The 17,091-nt window shown below is 35.8% G+C and overlaps 1 protein-coding gene and 1 non-coding gene across 7 annotated transcripts in view; one reads left to right on the forward strand and one right to left on the reverse strand.

Annotated features, from left to right (window-relative positions):
• SLC30A7 (solute carrier family 30 member 7) overlaps positions 1-17,091 on the reverse strand; it is an 82,251-nt gene that overhangs the window by 14,686 nt on the left and 50,474 nt on the right. For 5 of the 6 annotated variants that reach the window (XM_033433897.2, XM_033433890.2, XM_033433871.2 and 2 more), the window contains 2 exons: positions 6,731-6,821; positions 662-811 (listed from right to left, as the gene is read on the reverse strand). In XM_033433897.2, coding sequence (XP_033289788.1) covers positions 662-811; positions 6,731-6,821 — 241 coding nt within the window. The remainder of the gene's footprint in view (positions 1-661; positions 812-6,730; positions 6,822-17,091) is intronic. The other variant, XR_004484914.2, reaches the window with a different exon arrangement.
• On the forward strand, positions 2,598-2,703 carry LOC117203211 (U6 spliceosomal RNA). Its single transcript, XR_004485891.1, has one exon. It is a non-coding gene; the product is annotated as a U6 spliceosomal RNA (small nuclear RNA).

Below are 17,091 nucleotides of genomic sequence, written 5' to 3' on the forward strand. Positions count from 1 at the left end.
GCAAGCTAGACAAAAAAAAAAAAAAAAAAAAATCTGTGGTCTCTCTCTTCATATATTCTTGACATGATGTTCTTATTCTCCCAGTATATACAGAATAACCTAGTAATCACTTTTACTTTATCAGTCACTGACTATGTCAACTCATGATGGCATAAACATTACCTGATATAATTTGGTTGCAGTCATGCACTGACTAATTCGTGATCCCATATACAGAATTAAGAAAAACTCAACAGCATATTAAGCCATTAAATGACACAGAAGTAGAGATGGCTTTGCTATCAACAAAAATGTTAACATAGTTTGCTTTTAGCCAACGCCACTGACCAGACATTATTCTTATTCCAAATGCTACCTTAGAATTCCTAGCTTCAAATATCATATAACATGTCTTATAAGGAGTGTACAGTAACGGAGAATCTACTTTTTCTTAAAGGAGCTCAAATCAGTACAACAATGAGTAAACAGGACTATCTTCATTAACAGTATTCACTAAAGTAAGGATCTCCCAAATTTGACTCTGTGGTTGAAAAAAAAACTTTCACACTTACCTCACAGTGTAGTATATATATATTCAATATGTTAAATAGTAAATCTTTTAAGACTAGTAGATACAATAAATTCCTAGACCCTTAAAAGAAGTTAGTAAAAAAAATCATACCTGAGTAAAAATATTATGTGTTTGGCTTAAAATCCACCTGGCATCAGCATCAGGTGCTACTACTAATTTCAAGGTCCCAACATAAACATCAGAACATAAGGTCCAGAAATGCTGTTCTTGTAAACTGTAAACTCCTTGCAACTGCTGCACCTAAAATATAAAGAGCACATATTAACATGAACTCAAGTATAAGTACACCCAACTTAAATCATGCAACACATCAGTGAACATGGATTCTACTCTCTAATGAAAAAAGTGGCCTGGTTGGGGGGGGTGGCTTGCATTGATTAACAAATACCTACTGGGTACTTACTATGTGCTGGTACCATGACAGGTGTTTGGGAAATATAAATGAGCACATATCAAAATTTGTGGGGCACAGCTGAGAGAGCGCCTAAGTGAAATTTACATTTTCAAATACAGTTGACCCGAGAACAGCACAGGGGTTAGGGACACCAGCCCTCTTCTCAGTCAAAAATCTGAGGATGCAACCAACCATGGATCATGCAGTACTGTGGCTATTTACTGTTGAAAAATATCCATGTATAAGTAGAACGTGCAGTTCAAACCTGTGTCGTTCAAGGGTCAACTGTACATCGATCAGAAGACAAATATAAATACAAATGAGCTAAGAAATTAGGAAAAAAACAAAAAAGTCAACTTAAGAAATAAAAAGGAAGGAAATAAAGGATGGAAATCAATGATCCACAAATTTAGAAATGACAGAGTTCACAATATCAAAAAACTAGTTCTCTGAAAAGATTAACAAGCTAGAGTCAGTGTTTCATACGTAATGGGGGCATGTTTTAGACAGGATGATTATTCATCGTGTACAAGTGTCAGAAACTACAGGATCTTTGCATCCCCAGGACCCAGGGAACTACATGCCAACATATACTCTTCCCCAACTCATGTGACAACCAGAAAAGGGAGGGATGTCTCAAAGTTTTTCCAGTGGCTCCTTAAGTGTTCCACACCCTTAGGTTGACAACCACTGGCAAGACAAACTCTGATGGCGGTAAAAAAATAAAATAAATGAACATGCAATTAAACAAAGTACAAAATGAAAAAGGAAAAGAACTACAAACAACAGATTTTAAAAACCATAAAACGGAATACTATATGAATGTATCAATATGTGAGTGTACAAAATACTACAGCTGAGTAGAATCCAAACACTTCTCACCACCGCTACTGCTGTCAGGCTAGTTGAAGCCACTTTAGTTTGGATTATTATAATACCTTATTAACTGGTCTCTCTATTTCTAGCCTTGCACCTCTTCATCTATTCTCAAAACAGCAGCCCAAGTAAGAATCTGTTACTTTAGATCAGATGCTTTCACTCTGTTCAGAATCCTCCAGTAGATTCCCATCTTACTCTGAACAAAAACCAGTGCTTTCACAATGACTTACATGGACCCACGTCATGTGGCCCCTTGTTATTTACCTTATTTACCTCATCTCCTACTACTCCTCCCCTTGCTCCCTCGTCCTCAGCTACAGAAGCCTCCTCACCACTCTGAAAAGTCAGGCACACTCCTGTCCCAGGGCATTTGCTATTCCCTCTGCCTGGAGTGTCTTTCCTTCCAGATTTCTGCCTGGCCTACTTTGTTTGGGTCTTGACTCAAATGCCATCTTCTCAGGAGGCCCTTCTACTGTTATTCTATGTAAAACTACAATGCTTTTATTTTTACATTTCTCTGGTTTGTCTTACTTTTCGGCATATAATGTCGCACACTACATTACTATGTTATTTATATTGTTTCTTGCCTGTCTCCTCTGGCAGAACTCAAGCTCAATAAAGGCAGGGATTTATTTTCGATTTTTATGTTTTGTATCCTCAGCACCTAAAACTGTAAGGACCTAAGCCTGGCCCAAGTAATTGCTCAGTAAATAGTACATGTATGTATATAAAATGAATATAAATTCAATTTTGGTGTTTGCTTTGGTAACACATATACTAAAATGAGAACGATCAGAGAAGATTAACATGGCCCTTGTGCAAGAATGACATGCAAATTCATGAAGTGTTCCATGGTCATTTCACAATGTACATGTATATCAAAACAACATATTGTACACTTTAAATATACATAATTTTCATTTATCAATTTTACCTCACTAAAGCTGGAAAAAATAAATAATAAAATCAGAAAAGCAACAACAAAAAACACAATTTCAAAAATCTAGACAAAAATGAATAAATTTCTGGAAATACAGAAAATGCTGTAATATAAGAAAAAACCTGAAGATATAAAAGGGCCATTAAAAACTGAAAAGGTAATAAAAGTTCTCTTTCATAAAGCCCCCCCAACCCCCAGTCCCAGAGGGCAGACTTTCAAGAAACTTAACATAACCTCTTAGTTTTGCCAGAAAATAAAAAAGAGGTGCTATCTCATATAAGAAATAATCTTGATCCCCAACCAGATAAAGACAATAAATCATAAGCTAATTTCTCTTATGAATTAAATAAGCTAACTCCAACAGTATATTAAAAAATAACATATCATGACTACGTTAGGTTTATCCCAAGAGGGAAAGATTAAACATCAGAAACTCTATTACTCTTATTCAATTAGTGAAGCAAAGGAGAAAAATCACAGTCATTTCAATAAAAGCATTACAATTATTTAATAAAATTCAACCCCAATTTATGATTGGAAGGACACTTCCTTAACTTAATAAAAGTTATCTACCCAAAACGTACAGAAAACGCTTAAGGAAAAAACGTTAGATGTATTCCCTTGAAGATCAGGAAAATCTTTACAAAGATATCCAAATCACCGCTATTGTTCAATATCTCTGTATAGATCTAGAGGAGATGAACTAAGATCAGAGACCAGAAGTTAAAAAGATCTTTATAACAATTACAGCAATTTAAAAGAGAAAGAGGTTACTCAGTGAAGGGGCTAACTACCGATTCCTGGAAATAGTCAAGAAGCCGAATGACCAACTGAATGTCACAAAGGAGATTCTTCCAACAGATAGAAGTCTGGGCCAAATGAATAATAAGATCGTTTTGAATTCTGAGATTCCCTGATTCTTAAGTAATCTATTTGGGCTGTCAATTAAGAAAAAGTTGAACTTATATTTATCAAAAATATTTATTTTTATCAGAATTTGTTGTAGGATCACTTTCTATAAGCTCCAAGACACTTGGTGGGAAATGTGAGACAATAACCATTGTGCCCTTTAAAAAAACTGCTTTTACTAGGGAAAGAGGTCAAGGTGCACTTCCTCTTCCTCTTTCAGGACTCTGATGACACAGTGGTTTGAACCTGATATCCCTCCACACTTTTCTAAATGGAAATGGTATACTGCTAGGGAAACAACACCCTGATTGAACAGATTTCTTCTACCTCCATAGATATAGCAGTACAAACACATTCCTGCAGTTATCCTAAAGCATAAGTTAAGGAATGAGTCTTATAGAAACTGGCATTAACTTTACTCGAATTAAAAAAAGTGGGGAAAGTGTAGCTACAGATGAAAATCTGTGTCGCTCTTCCTGCTCGGACCGTGTGGTTTAACAAAAAGAGCATGAGCTTTTAAAGCCAGAATGATATGGATTCGAATCCAGATTCAGCCACTACCATCTGTGACTTTAGATGAGTTACTTAAATCCTCAAACATCAATTTTACTCAATTTTCCTAGGGAAAGGAAGATGAAACTTACCCTGTATGGTTAATGTGAAGAAAAAAAACAATATATGTAAATCACTTAATATAGGGACCAGCTTAGAGTAGGCGTTCAATAAATTGCCCCTTTCTCTTCCACAACTATGCTGACTGGTCCTACCTTAAAATCATAAAACCACAAATGTCAAATGGGCAGCACTTCACTTTCCCTACCTCAAAAAGGACTATTCTATACCTTCTCTTTTCTCCTCTGGTCTTCTAATTTCTCTGCATGATTACTCTGCCCTGTAAATCAAAGAGAAAATAGAAGCACACAGAAAATCCCTTATCCTGCACCACCAAATCCACCAGTCAGCCCTCACCTCTTTCAGCACTTTCTGTCTTCCCTTGGGGGATACAGTACCCCTGGCTCCTATCTACAATTAATTCCTCCATAGTGCTTTGGGTTCTCTCCTTTTTCACCTTCTCAAGACCTTCATTCCTTCAGCAGGTAGTGAAGTAACCTGCTTCACTACCATACCATCAATTTCTTCCTGTAACACACAGGCTCCAGAACTGCACTGTGCAATACAGAAGTCACTAAACACATGTGACTAAATATATGAAAATGAAATAAAGTTTAAAAATTAGTTGCACTATAGCTCAAATTATTAAGCTTCAAGTGCTCAATAGCCACGTGTTCCTTGTGACTTCCATACTGGTAAATGTAGATTATTGAACATCTCCATTATTGGGGAAAGTTCTATGGGATGCTGTTTTAAAACATCTTATTTTAAAAACAAATTCCCTCACCACTGTTACTATATCTACAGCCAAGCTATCAGCTCATTTCTTTGTTCCCTTTAACAACACTTCTTAAAAAAAAGTTGACTGTAACCACTATCTCTACCTCCCCAATTCATTTTCTCCTTAATCTACTATTATCATGCTTTCTCCAAACTCTACTGAAAATGCTTTTATCAAGGCCATTAATGCTGTTCATGATCCCAATCAATGGTCACTTCTCTGTTCCTACTGTAATTGCCTCACAGAAATATTTGGCACCGTTGATTACTTCCTCCTTCAACTTCTTCTGGGTTTTCCAGCTCCCATTCCTGGCTTTCCTGCCTGTGCTCTAAATCTGGAGTGGAAGCTTGACCTAAAGATTAGAGCTTAATCCTCCCAAGGTAACCTCACATAATCCTAATGTTTTAAATGCTAGTCATATACTGATGACTCAAACTCCCCCTAGTTCTCATCAGTCCCTAAAACTCCAGATTTGCATATCCAACCACTTGAGTGACATTTCCCCTAGATGTACAGTAGGCATTTCATTTTTAACATATCCAGAATAGAACTCTTGATTTGGGAGGATTTTCCACCCTCACACCTGCATCAACCTCAACAAATGGTATTAGCATCTACCTAGTTGCGATTCAACACTTTTTCTCCCCTCTGCTAATATAATCCATCTCCAAAAACTTATCCAAAATATCTACTTAGCTCCATTTTCACTTCTACCACTGTAGTCCAGGCCATGATTTTTCAGATTAAAACAGCCTCTTAACTGGTTTTCTTTGCTTTCATTCTCCCTAGAGTTTATTCTCTAATAGCAAGCAGAATAAGCTTTTAAAAACTTACATTTTGTGACACTCTATCTGCCTAAAAGCTTACTAATGCTTCCCAGTGAATAGAATTAAATCTAAACCTCTTAGTAAGACCAAAACCTCCATATGATCTGTCTCTGCCATTCTCCCCAGCCTTTCCAGCCACTCTTCCCTTTATTATGCTTCAGCCACAGTGGCTTTTTTTTTTCCTGTTTTTCAAACACACTAAATTAGTTCCAGTCATAGAACTTCTCGCGTTAGCATTTTCCTTTGCTTGGAACACTCTTCTCCAAGATGTTCATGTCTGGCTCCTTCTTGTCAACAAGATTTCAATTTCCTTGAATATGACTTCCTGGATAAATCTGACATAGCCATCCATGTCTCACATGACTTTGTTTTATTTCTATTATAGTAATCATCACTGATATTTTCTTATTTATTGTTTAGTGCCTGTGTTTTCCCACTAGACCATAAATTCTTTGATAGACCCTGACTACCTTATTTACCATTACACCCCTAATACCTTAGAGGAATATATGGCATAAAAGGGGAGCTCACAAAATCTATGCTGAAGAAATGCTTATATCATCTGCTATTTATATTTATATTTTAAAAGAGCTGCTTGATTTCTAGATGAGGACAACTTCTACCACATTTTCTTTAGTGAAGCTCAATATTTTCCAATGATTTTATTCTGGTTCATATAAATGGCATTCATGGTCAGCATTCAGTCTTGGCAGAAATACTAAATTATACACACATGCTACCCATATTTATAAAAGTTATAACCCCTAACAGCTTGGAAACAACCAAAACCCAATGGCTTGGAAGCTTTGAAACTTACCCTCTGATAGCACTGAGGGAGAGTATTTTCCAAAAGGGGAGGAGTTCGCTGCATTAATATTCCAACAGACTCTCTTAAAAGAGGAATAACACTATAGAAAAGGAAGACATCAAACTTATTAAAGCCACATTCTGACAATCCCATCCTGCAAGAAAGTAATAATATACCTCCCAATAGAATATAACAAAGATTTGTCAGAATAATATGAGGAAAAAGAATACAGCCATTGCTCCAAATTTTTCATGGGACAAATAAGTTATTCTTTAAAGTAAAAGTAAAAGAGCTAAATGAAATGTATCAATGTATGAAACAATAAACACGCCACTGAATAGTACTGGAGCATTTAAAATTTAAACACAGCAGTCGTTCAACTGTCATTTATAATATGACTTCAAATGGCTAGAATCTTCAAGGATAATCTATAAAGCATATCATGGCCAACTGGTCCTTAACGTTTATCAAATATTTACATTCATTTATCTGAAGAGTACTATTAAGGAAAATACAAAAAAAATTAATACAGCATATTAAGTTCATTTGTCCAGTGTTTTTCCAACCCGATTATATATCAGTCTTCATTGATTATTAAAAAAAATAGAAGCCTGGATATAACCACAGATCTAGTGAATCAGCACCTCTTGTGATAGGGCCCCAAAGTCTGTATGAACTGATGTAATTAGTCCTCAACCAGTATTTGGAAATTATGGCTTTAGGCTACTTGGATGGTTAAATGCACACAAAGCAATTAATAGTGTAATGGTGAGGCTGACTCTAATGCAGTAGTTTTCTAAACCAGCTACATATCAAATTCACCTTAGAGTCTTGTTTGTTGTCATTTCTAACATATTGAATGAGAATCTCTGAGGGAGAGTTGAGGCATCTATGTTTTTAAAAAGCTCTCCAGGGGGAGTCCAATGAGTCAGGGGGTGAGGCACTGCTCTATTGCTTGAAGCAGACTGAGAGAGAAGGTCAAGAATAGCTTCATTACACTTAATAGTTTAAGCCAGTTCTTTCTTTTAAACTTGTAGTATCTCAATATTTCTAGAGTAAAACCCCTCCTGATTATAGCTATAGGAGATAGAGATAAAAACAAAACAAAACAAAACATATACCTTTTAAGGAAGGTAGAAGGTGAAGTGTACCTTAAAAGATTAGTAGTACTTCTGACAGACAGAAAAGAAAGAGAAGATATTAATGAAGACACAAAGGAACAGGGACAATGCTTGTCTTGTTCACTGTTATATTCCCAAGGAGGCCTAGTAAAGTGCTGGTCACAAAGTGGGCCCACAATAAATACTTGTTGGTTTAATGAATGATAAATGCATAGATATTAGATGTTTTAGAATCTAGATTAAAGAAAGGAAAGGCCCCAGGGAAGAAATTAGGAGACTGTTCCATACTTTGTGTACAGTGATAAGTATTTGGATAGGGAGGGTAAAAACAGGAAGAGAAACAAATAGGAAAATTAAGCAGATACTGAGAGATATTGAGATATTTAGAAACTGGTGTCCAGGGAAGCAACACCAAGGGCAAGCTTAGAAAACTAAAAGTGTGGAGAGAATAGCAGTAATGAATATAAAAGCTCAATGTAGACAGGAGTTTAAGTCACATTCAAATGAAATTATTCTTCAGTCAGATAGTGATTTACGAGCCAAGAATAATTGGATGCCACCTTTAATTGCTTCTTCTCCCTTAAAACTCTCATGCTCTAAATCGCCAAGTTCTCATGACTTAACATTCTAAACACTTCTAAACTCCATCCCCTCCCTGTCATTCTATTACATATGTCTACAATAATCTCCATATCACTTCACTTGGATTATTACAACAGCCTCCTAAATGGTCCCTTTACCTCTAGTCTTATTTCCTTAAGTCTGCTGTGATAGGCAGCTTTAAAGATGGATCCCAATGATCCCTGCCTCCCTAGCGTTCATGCTCTCGTGTAATCCCTTCCCCTCGAGTGTGGGCTGGATCTAGTGACTTGCTCCTAATGAGTAAAGTATGGCAAAAGTGACAAGATGTCAATTCTAAATTAAAGTACTCTGGCTTCCATCTTGTTCACCCTCCTCTCTTGCTCTCTCACTTGCTTGCTCAAAGCTGCCACGCTATGAGCTGTCCTATGGAGAGGCCCAGGGCAAGGAACTGAGAGATGCCTCTGGAGAGGAACTGAGACCCTCAGTCCAACAGCCCAAAAGAAACTCAATACTGTCAACAACCACTTCAGTGAGCTTGGAAGCGGATTCTCCTCCAGATGAGCACTGGAATGACTGTAGCTGGCTGACACCTTGACTGTTAACTTGTTAGAGACCGTGAGCCAGAGCCCAGTTAGCCACAGTCAGGTTCCGGAACCAAGGCAAAGATAACAATGTGTGTTATTTCAGCTACGAGGTTTTTGTGTTAAGTTCTTATGCATTCATAGATAACTAATATAACCATTCTTTACAAAGCCATTAGACTAATCTACCTAAAATCAGTATCTGACTCCATTCCCCATTTAAAAAAAATCCATTAAGAGCTCCCTACTGCCTAGAGGATTAAGTGTAAGCTCTTTCACATGGTATATTTTTTGATCTGCCCTCCTCTAGCTTCACCTCCTATCATTTTTGCTTCACATTTTAAGCTCTCTAAAACGTAATCATGTTTGTACTTCACTTTCTGCTGTTTTTCCTTTCATGCTCTGGCTCATGCTGTAACCTCTCTAGAATGTCCCTAAACTGCCCTGTAATCTGGCTTCTATTCCTTCTTTAAAATATCAAGTGTCACCCCTTTTAGGGTATATTCCCTGATCCCAAACTGTCCTCCAAACTGTATAAATGTCCTCTCTGTGCTCCTGTAAAAAATCTGTGATACCTATATTAACAGTGGAGGAAAAATGGGTGGAAAGCAACTGGAATCGGGGTTAAGGATTTTGACAGTGAAAGAACATTGGTTATTCCTTCATCTAACCTGAAGAGTAGTGTCTGTTTCTATCTACTGTGCTGTTATTAAATAGGTGAGGACTCCCTGGATTTACCAAAAAGGCAAAGAAAAACAACACAGTAGAATAATAAGGCATAATTCAACCATTACATTTTTTCTTTCCTCTCTCCATCCTCATTTCTCAGGAAAAAGAAAGGATCAGTCACTAAATGTTTCTATATATCTAATTTACACAATTTTTATGTTTTCCTACTTTCCTTATTGTACTTCTCAGAAAATGAGGCACAAAAATGGTTCCCCTAGAATAACTGTTTGAGAATAAGTTTAAAAAAATTTTTTATACAGCAGGTTCTTATTAGTTATCTATTTTATACATATTAGTGTATATATGTCAATCCCAATATCCCAAATCATCACATCACCACCTCCCCGACAATAAGAAAAGTTTTTCCATGTGCCCACTAAATTTAGCTATTTTGATCATTTCTTCTCCAATCTTTATCTCAAGAAACTCCTAATAATCTGGAGATATCTGAGGTGGAAAAATCACTCAAATGTAAATCATGAGACTTGGGGTTCTAATTCTGCCATTAAATAGCTTCAGGCAAATAGTATAACATTCCAGAGCATCAGTTTTCTCATCTATAGAATGAGGAAGTAGATTAAATATCTAGGCAATTTCTTCCATCTTTAATTTATTTTCATTCAATAAGAAAAAGAAAGGTCAATCTACAAGGAATACTAAGAGAGAAAATATTTGGAAATGAAAGAAAATATAAGTTGCCTTTATATTCTAAACAGCAACAACAACAATGCACAACAGCATCATCAAATAAGATACACTTTGCAAATGAATTTAATCTATTACTAATCAGGTAATCCTGCAAATGGATTTTATTACACAATCAATACAAATAAGCAATAATTAAGCACTACATGCTTTGCTTGGCATCAGATTTTCTCGAATCAGATGGAATCTTACTCTAGAGTTGTGGAAATGGAGACCTAGTGCACCAAAGTAACTTGCCCAAGGACATAGCTAGTGAATGGGAGAGCTAGAATAATAAGAACAGGTCTTTTGACTCCAAACTCAATTTTGAAAAGTTCAAGTCAACATTTACTATATGCCTACCATGTGCCAGACATGTGCTAGGCACCAGAAATAAAAAGATAAATAATACACAATGCCTTACCTCAAAGGAATTCACAACTATTGAAAAAGCCTGTAGAGATCAATGGAAATGAGGCAACAAACACTTATTTAGGACCCACCATTTGGAGGAAGGCATATGAATTCAAAACAACTGTAGATTAAAAGCCTGTATCCAATTTCACTTCCCATGAACTTTTGGTGAACGGTTTTTTTATTAGTATGTTGACAACTTACTTTTAAACATACCTTTAAAAATAAAAAGTATAACTTTCAAAATAAAGTGGGGGAAAAAGGAATAGAAGAGAACATGGACTCTACTGTAACAGAAGACATGCAATATGAGCAATGATATTACTTAAGCAATAGTTGTAAAATATCACCTTGCAAACAACTTTTAAAATATTTATTGTCTTAGAATACCTAGGGCTAGTCTAGCTTTCCCTGCAAAGAGCTAAAACACAATTAATACAAAAGAGTTGAGTCCAATCTAAAATAATCCTTAAGGAGATCAGCTTTAAAACATTAAAGACATTCCCTTAATACAGTCTCTTAATAAGTCACCCAAAATAACCATCTACAAATTTATCCAAACCTTTGTTCAAATTTTTGTGTTAACCCACGTGTGTTGCCTCTCAAAGACTGCTACTCCCTTGTAAGAACAACAACAATAACAACAACTAGTATGGCCCTTTTTCTCCTAAAGTTTACTTTCACCTGTGGCCCTTAGTTTGAGGATTCTAGAACTGGTGAAGTTCCATGATCACAGATTACACACTATTAGAATTAACAGAGGGGACTTCCCTGGTGGCACAGTGGTTAAGAATCCGCCTGCCAACACAGGGGACACAGGTTCAAGCCCTGCTGGGAAGATCCCACATGCCGCGGAGCAACTAAGCCCATGCACCACAACTACTGAGCCTGTGCTCTAGAGCCTGCGAGCCACAAGTACTGAGCCCACGTGCCACAACTACTGAAGCCTGTGCGCCTAGAGCCCATGCTCCTCAACAAGAGAAGCCACCACACCACAACGAAAAGTAGCCCCCGCTCGCCGCAACTGGAGAAAGCCCACGAGCAGCAAAGAAGACCCAACGCAGCCAAAAATAAATAAATAAATTTATAAAAAAAGAATTAACAGAGAATTTAGAGATCACTCATTTTAACACAATTCAAGAACCATAATGCAGATAAATATTTTAATAATAAAATTAACGTTAGAAGCAAGCATCTATTTTAAAATAACTAAATAAAAGATATAACTGATATGTATAAGGAAATAATATATAGAGAGTGTACCAACAGGTTCTTACTGATTTTGTTATACTATAAAATTTGGAATGGTTGCCTACTTAGGTAGAATTTTAATAAAATATTTACATTCAACAGCAGCAAGCATTTCACCAAAGCACATGGAAGCATCACACTAATTTTCTCCAATAATAATTTTAAAATCTTGTTAAGAATTTCAGATGTAGGAGCTATATAACTAGGTTATGAAACTGGGGTGGGGAGAAAAAGGTGCTTGCTAAATCACATGGTGATAAGCAATTTAGAACCAAAGCCAATTCCTATAACAATCTCAGAGGTCATAAAAATGTAAAAGAAACCTGTAGAAACTCTATTTTTGCTTTTTAAAAATTGTGTTTAGCTCAGGAGCTTACGCCCATATTTTTCTGATTAACTATTGTAATAGGGAATCATAAAGTAGATTTTAGCATGGATCTATCTAGCCATAATGAAAGGATATGGGGAAAAAGACAAACTCAGCAAATTCCTGACTGAGCTAAGACTTAGAGCTGCATCCAAACCCAGAAAGTAAGCATTTGGAAACAATTAGAGGTTCACTTCTGGTTGACTAACTCAATTCTAGCTTTAACAGTGAAATAGCATTTTCCTAGCATATATAAAAAGAATGAGTCATTAGGTACATGAGTTCACCAGTAAAACATGGTAATAGTTTTATTCCTCAAAACCTGAAGATAAATCAAATTTACAATCATACACTTAAAATTAATATGAAAGCTTAAATGTTAGCAGATTAAATAAGCAACAGTTATTACTCTTTATTGCCAGTAACTTTGTAAATGAAAAAATACTAAATCTTACTTCAAAAGCAGCATATTTAGTGAGTCTCACCATTTCAACAGTACATAAAATTATCTAGCAATAATTATAAACAAACCAAACCAAAGGAAAGGGTATACATTATGAAAACTTTTGAAGAACAGACTGGTGATAATCATAATCATTAACAATAAAAAATTTCAGAGAGTTGAAACTATTACTTAGATCTGAGAATAAATATTAATAATAATTAAAAAATAATTACTGATTCAACTTTTTTGAATTGGCTAATGGGCTTAAGTCCTCCTGCATATTACCAGTGGTTCTTATAATCTACAAGTGTATAGACAGCTGTACTTTATAAAAGAACCCATAAATTTGAAGGTCTAGTATATATCATATACTCGAAAATGTTTAGTGGACCAAAAAAACAAAGAAAATTGGCCCCCCAAAGCAATGTATTCTGCATTCAGACATGGTGGTCCTATGACAAGCTGTAAATATGCAGTCATATTTACACAAATACAATGATTCCGTAGTAAAAAACAATTACCCATTAACCCAGAATTTCATGAGCCTAATACAGAACAGATAACCCAGAACCACAGGAATTGTGGTTCGCCTTATAATTATTCTGAGTTTCTGAAACCTATGGTTTAAATCAATGCATATTTACAGAGTACCTACTTTACTCAATAATGGAGACAGTAAGATATCCTAAAATACCCCTAGAACTTAAGAGCCAAAGTCATGAAAAGGTCACTCTTTTCCTTAAACTTCTGGAACTTAGTTATAACACTTAATGCATTTGGTCTTTGGACTGAAACCATTAGTAAATAATGTCGTTAGTAAGTAGTAATGTCTTTGTTTAGACAACACTTAATAGTTTTTAAAGTATTTAATAAATTTTTTCCAATTTGATCCTCACAACAACCTTAAGTAACTTTCAGAAAATGCTGGAATCACAGATGTAAGCAAGATCATAAGAGATCATTTAGGCCAACCCCCTCATTTTACAGAAAAGAAAACCATCTCAGAGAGATTAAGACAACTTGTTCTTTGTTACACACTGGTAAGTGGCAGAGTTGGGTGGGATAACTCCAAGACTAAAGCTCTCTGCACTACACTGCAGTCTCATCATGATTGAGTCCTCTGGAGTCAGAGACCATATTATATTCTTTTAATTCCCAGTGCCCAGCACAGTGTATGGAATATAATAAGTGCTTGACATATGTCTGCTGAATGCATAGTCTATTTTAAAATTTCAAACACTAGAGGAAGATTATTAAAATGTAAAACATCCCTTGTTTGACATGACTTTCAACCCTTCACAATAACAGCTAAATAACAAAACAAGAAAAGAGCCCCTCAATTTAGTCATTTCCCCAAAAGAATCTCCAATAAATAGAAGCAAAAGTATCTTATTCTCTATTCAAGTATAGGTGAGAAAGAATTAATTACACTTAGGCAGAAGCAATCAACATTCCCAGCTCTTGATGTGCAATTTGTTATCTTAATAAAGGCTCTTTATTATAATGAATAAGAATATTCTCATAAATAAGAAACTAAAATCACACCAACAATATAAGTAAAAAAAAATTACTAAGTGACACATATGTATCCATGAAGAGCAAAGGTGCAAATAAATAAGAAAAATGAATGAAAATTCATTAATACCCTGTCAAGAGGGAGGGAAATGGGGAAAAACAATGGAATAAAAGAAGTAAGAAGAGAGGACTTCTCTGGTGGCGCAGTGGTTAAGAATCCACCTGCCAATGCAGGGGACACGGGTTCGAGCCCTGGTCCGGGAAGATTCTACATGCCGCGGAGCAACTAAGCCCGTGTGCCACAACTACTGAGCTTGCACTCTAGAGCCCACGAGCCACAACTACTGAAACCATGTGCCACAATTACTGAAGCCTGCGTGCCTAGAGCCTGTGCTCTGCAACAAGAGAAGCCACCGCAACGAGAAGCCCATGCACTGCAATGAAGAATAGCCCCCACTCACTGCAACTAGAGAAAGCCCACGCACAGCAACGAAGACCCAAGGCAGCCAAAAATAAATAAATAATTTTTTTAAAAAAAGGAAAAGCAGAGAAAAAGGTGAAAGGATTAAAAAAAAAAGAAAAAGACGAGGACAAAGAGCACCACAAGATATACATAGTTTTGAGAGAAGACTGGAATAAATCTTCTTATTCTTATTAAATATGGTAACGTTTGTATTGAAAAGATCATGAGACTTGGAGGTACCTCCCCATTACCTCTGCAACTCACTGAAAGCAGTGGCGAGGCTAAGATGGACAAAGGCAGGAGATGAAGCTCTTTAAGGAAATCTGCATTTTAAAAAGTACAGAAGTGAAGAAACAGGATTTTATTTAGGAAAACCAGATAAGAGGGCAAGAAATATTTAATCACTTCAGTGATCACAAGTTTTAACTCAGAACAAAAAGGGCTTAAGATCAGCATGAAAAATCCAAGAGGAGTGGGACCAGAATGCTGATCAAATACCTAGGTTCAACAAGGCTATTAGGAATCTGAGCTAAACAGTGTCTATCTGGTTTTAGGTTAAGCAATTAACGCACAATGCTTGCCAAGTGGCAGGTCTGTTCTAGGCTTGGTATATCTTAACCTATTTAATCCACATATAGCAAATTATGAGGAAGATACAACTATCATTGCCACTTTAAAGATGAAAAATTGAGGCTAAGTGGCTTGTCCAAGGTCACACAGATAAAAAGTAGAAACAGGATTTGAACCCAGGCAGTTTTGCTCCACAGTAAATGCTCTTAACTTCTCTGCAAGACTCCTTCCAACTAAGTCATCAGGGTGGCTTTGCTAGTGCTCCCAAAACACCTTTACCCAAAGGAGAATTCTGACATTAGGAAATGCTGACCTTCAAAGTGTATAGGAGGCCTGGACCGCAAAAAGAAATTTAAAAGCTCTGGAAAAGATGATCAGTAATAACAATATGAAAGTTTTCTGCCATCTGAGAGCTGACTGGTAAAGTCAAAAGTTGAACAGAAGCAAACCCCTGACACCTAGTTTCTGTTCTGGACCCATCCTCAATGATAACTTCCAAAGTCACATGTCTGAGAAGCAAACCTAACATAGGAAATGAAAAGCAAAGGAAAAAGTACTCTTATTTGCTTACCCAAATTAAACTTAAAATACCACTGTGAGAGTATAATTTTTATTAAATATCTCAAAGTAGGTTTCTAATTGCTACAGTGCTACATTGGATGCTGACTACATTAAAATATTTAGTTACTGAGGTAGGAATAGAAATCATGTTTTCAAAGGATAAACTAAGCAAGAGAACAGAGTAACAAGTGCAGACTATACCTAGTGGTGGAGAATTTCAAATTAATTACACACAAATTAACAATGAACAACGAATAATCAAAGGGACGAATAGTTTTTCTTTTGGCAGGAGTAAATTAAGAGTAGAAAAAACTTAATATGCTTTCAACCTTTTAAATTTTACTTTATTATTTTAAAGGCTAAAAATGTCTATGATTCCGAAGTCAAAAGTATATTTAAAATATACTTCAAAGTCTCACTTCTAATCCCTTCCCTCTGCCTAGAGGTAACTATATTTATCATATTTGTTTTTGGTTTATTCTTTGTGTTTCTTTTCAAAATTATAAGAAAACATGCAGATTATATGTGTATCTCTTCTCCTTATGGAAAAGGTAATAGTGCTACTTTTTGCCTATCTTATGCTATACTCCTATATATCATTTGCTACATATCAAGTGCTATTTTGTTTTCTTAACAACATATCTTGAAAATAACGCCACATTACCATATAGAGATATTCCTTATTCTTTATTATTATTATTATTACGGTAAAAAACATGTAACACTAAATTTATCATCTTAACCATTTTTAAATATATAGTTCAGTAGTGTTAAGTAACATTGTTGTGCAAAAGATCTCTAGAACTTTTTCACACTGCAACACTGAAACTCTTTACCCATTAAACACTATAATTCCCATCCCTCCTGCCCCAGCCCTTGGCAATCACCTTTCTACTTTGTTTCCACAATTTTAACTACTTTATATATTTCATATGAGTAGACTCATACAATATTTGCTCTTTGGGATTGGATTATTTAGCTTAGCATAATGTCCCCGAGTTTCATCCATAATGTAGTGTGTGACAGACCTTCCTTCTTTTTAAAGGCTACATAATATTCCATTGTATGTATGTACATTTTCTTTATC

This window comes from Orcinus orca, chromosome 1 (genome assembly GCF_937001465.1).
Source record: "Orcinus orca chromosome 1, mOrcOrc1.1, whole genome shotgun sequence".
Lineage (NCBI taxonomy): Eukaryota > Metazoa > Chordata > Mammalia > Artiodactyla > Delphinidae > Orcinus > Orcinus orca.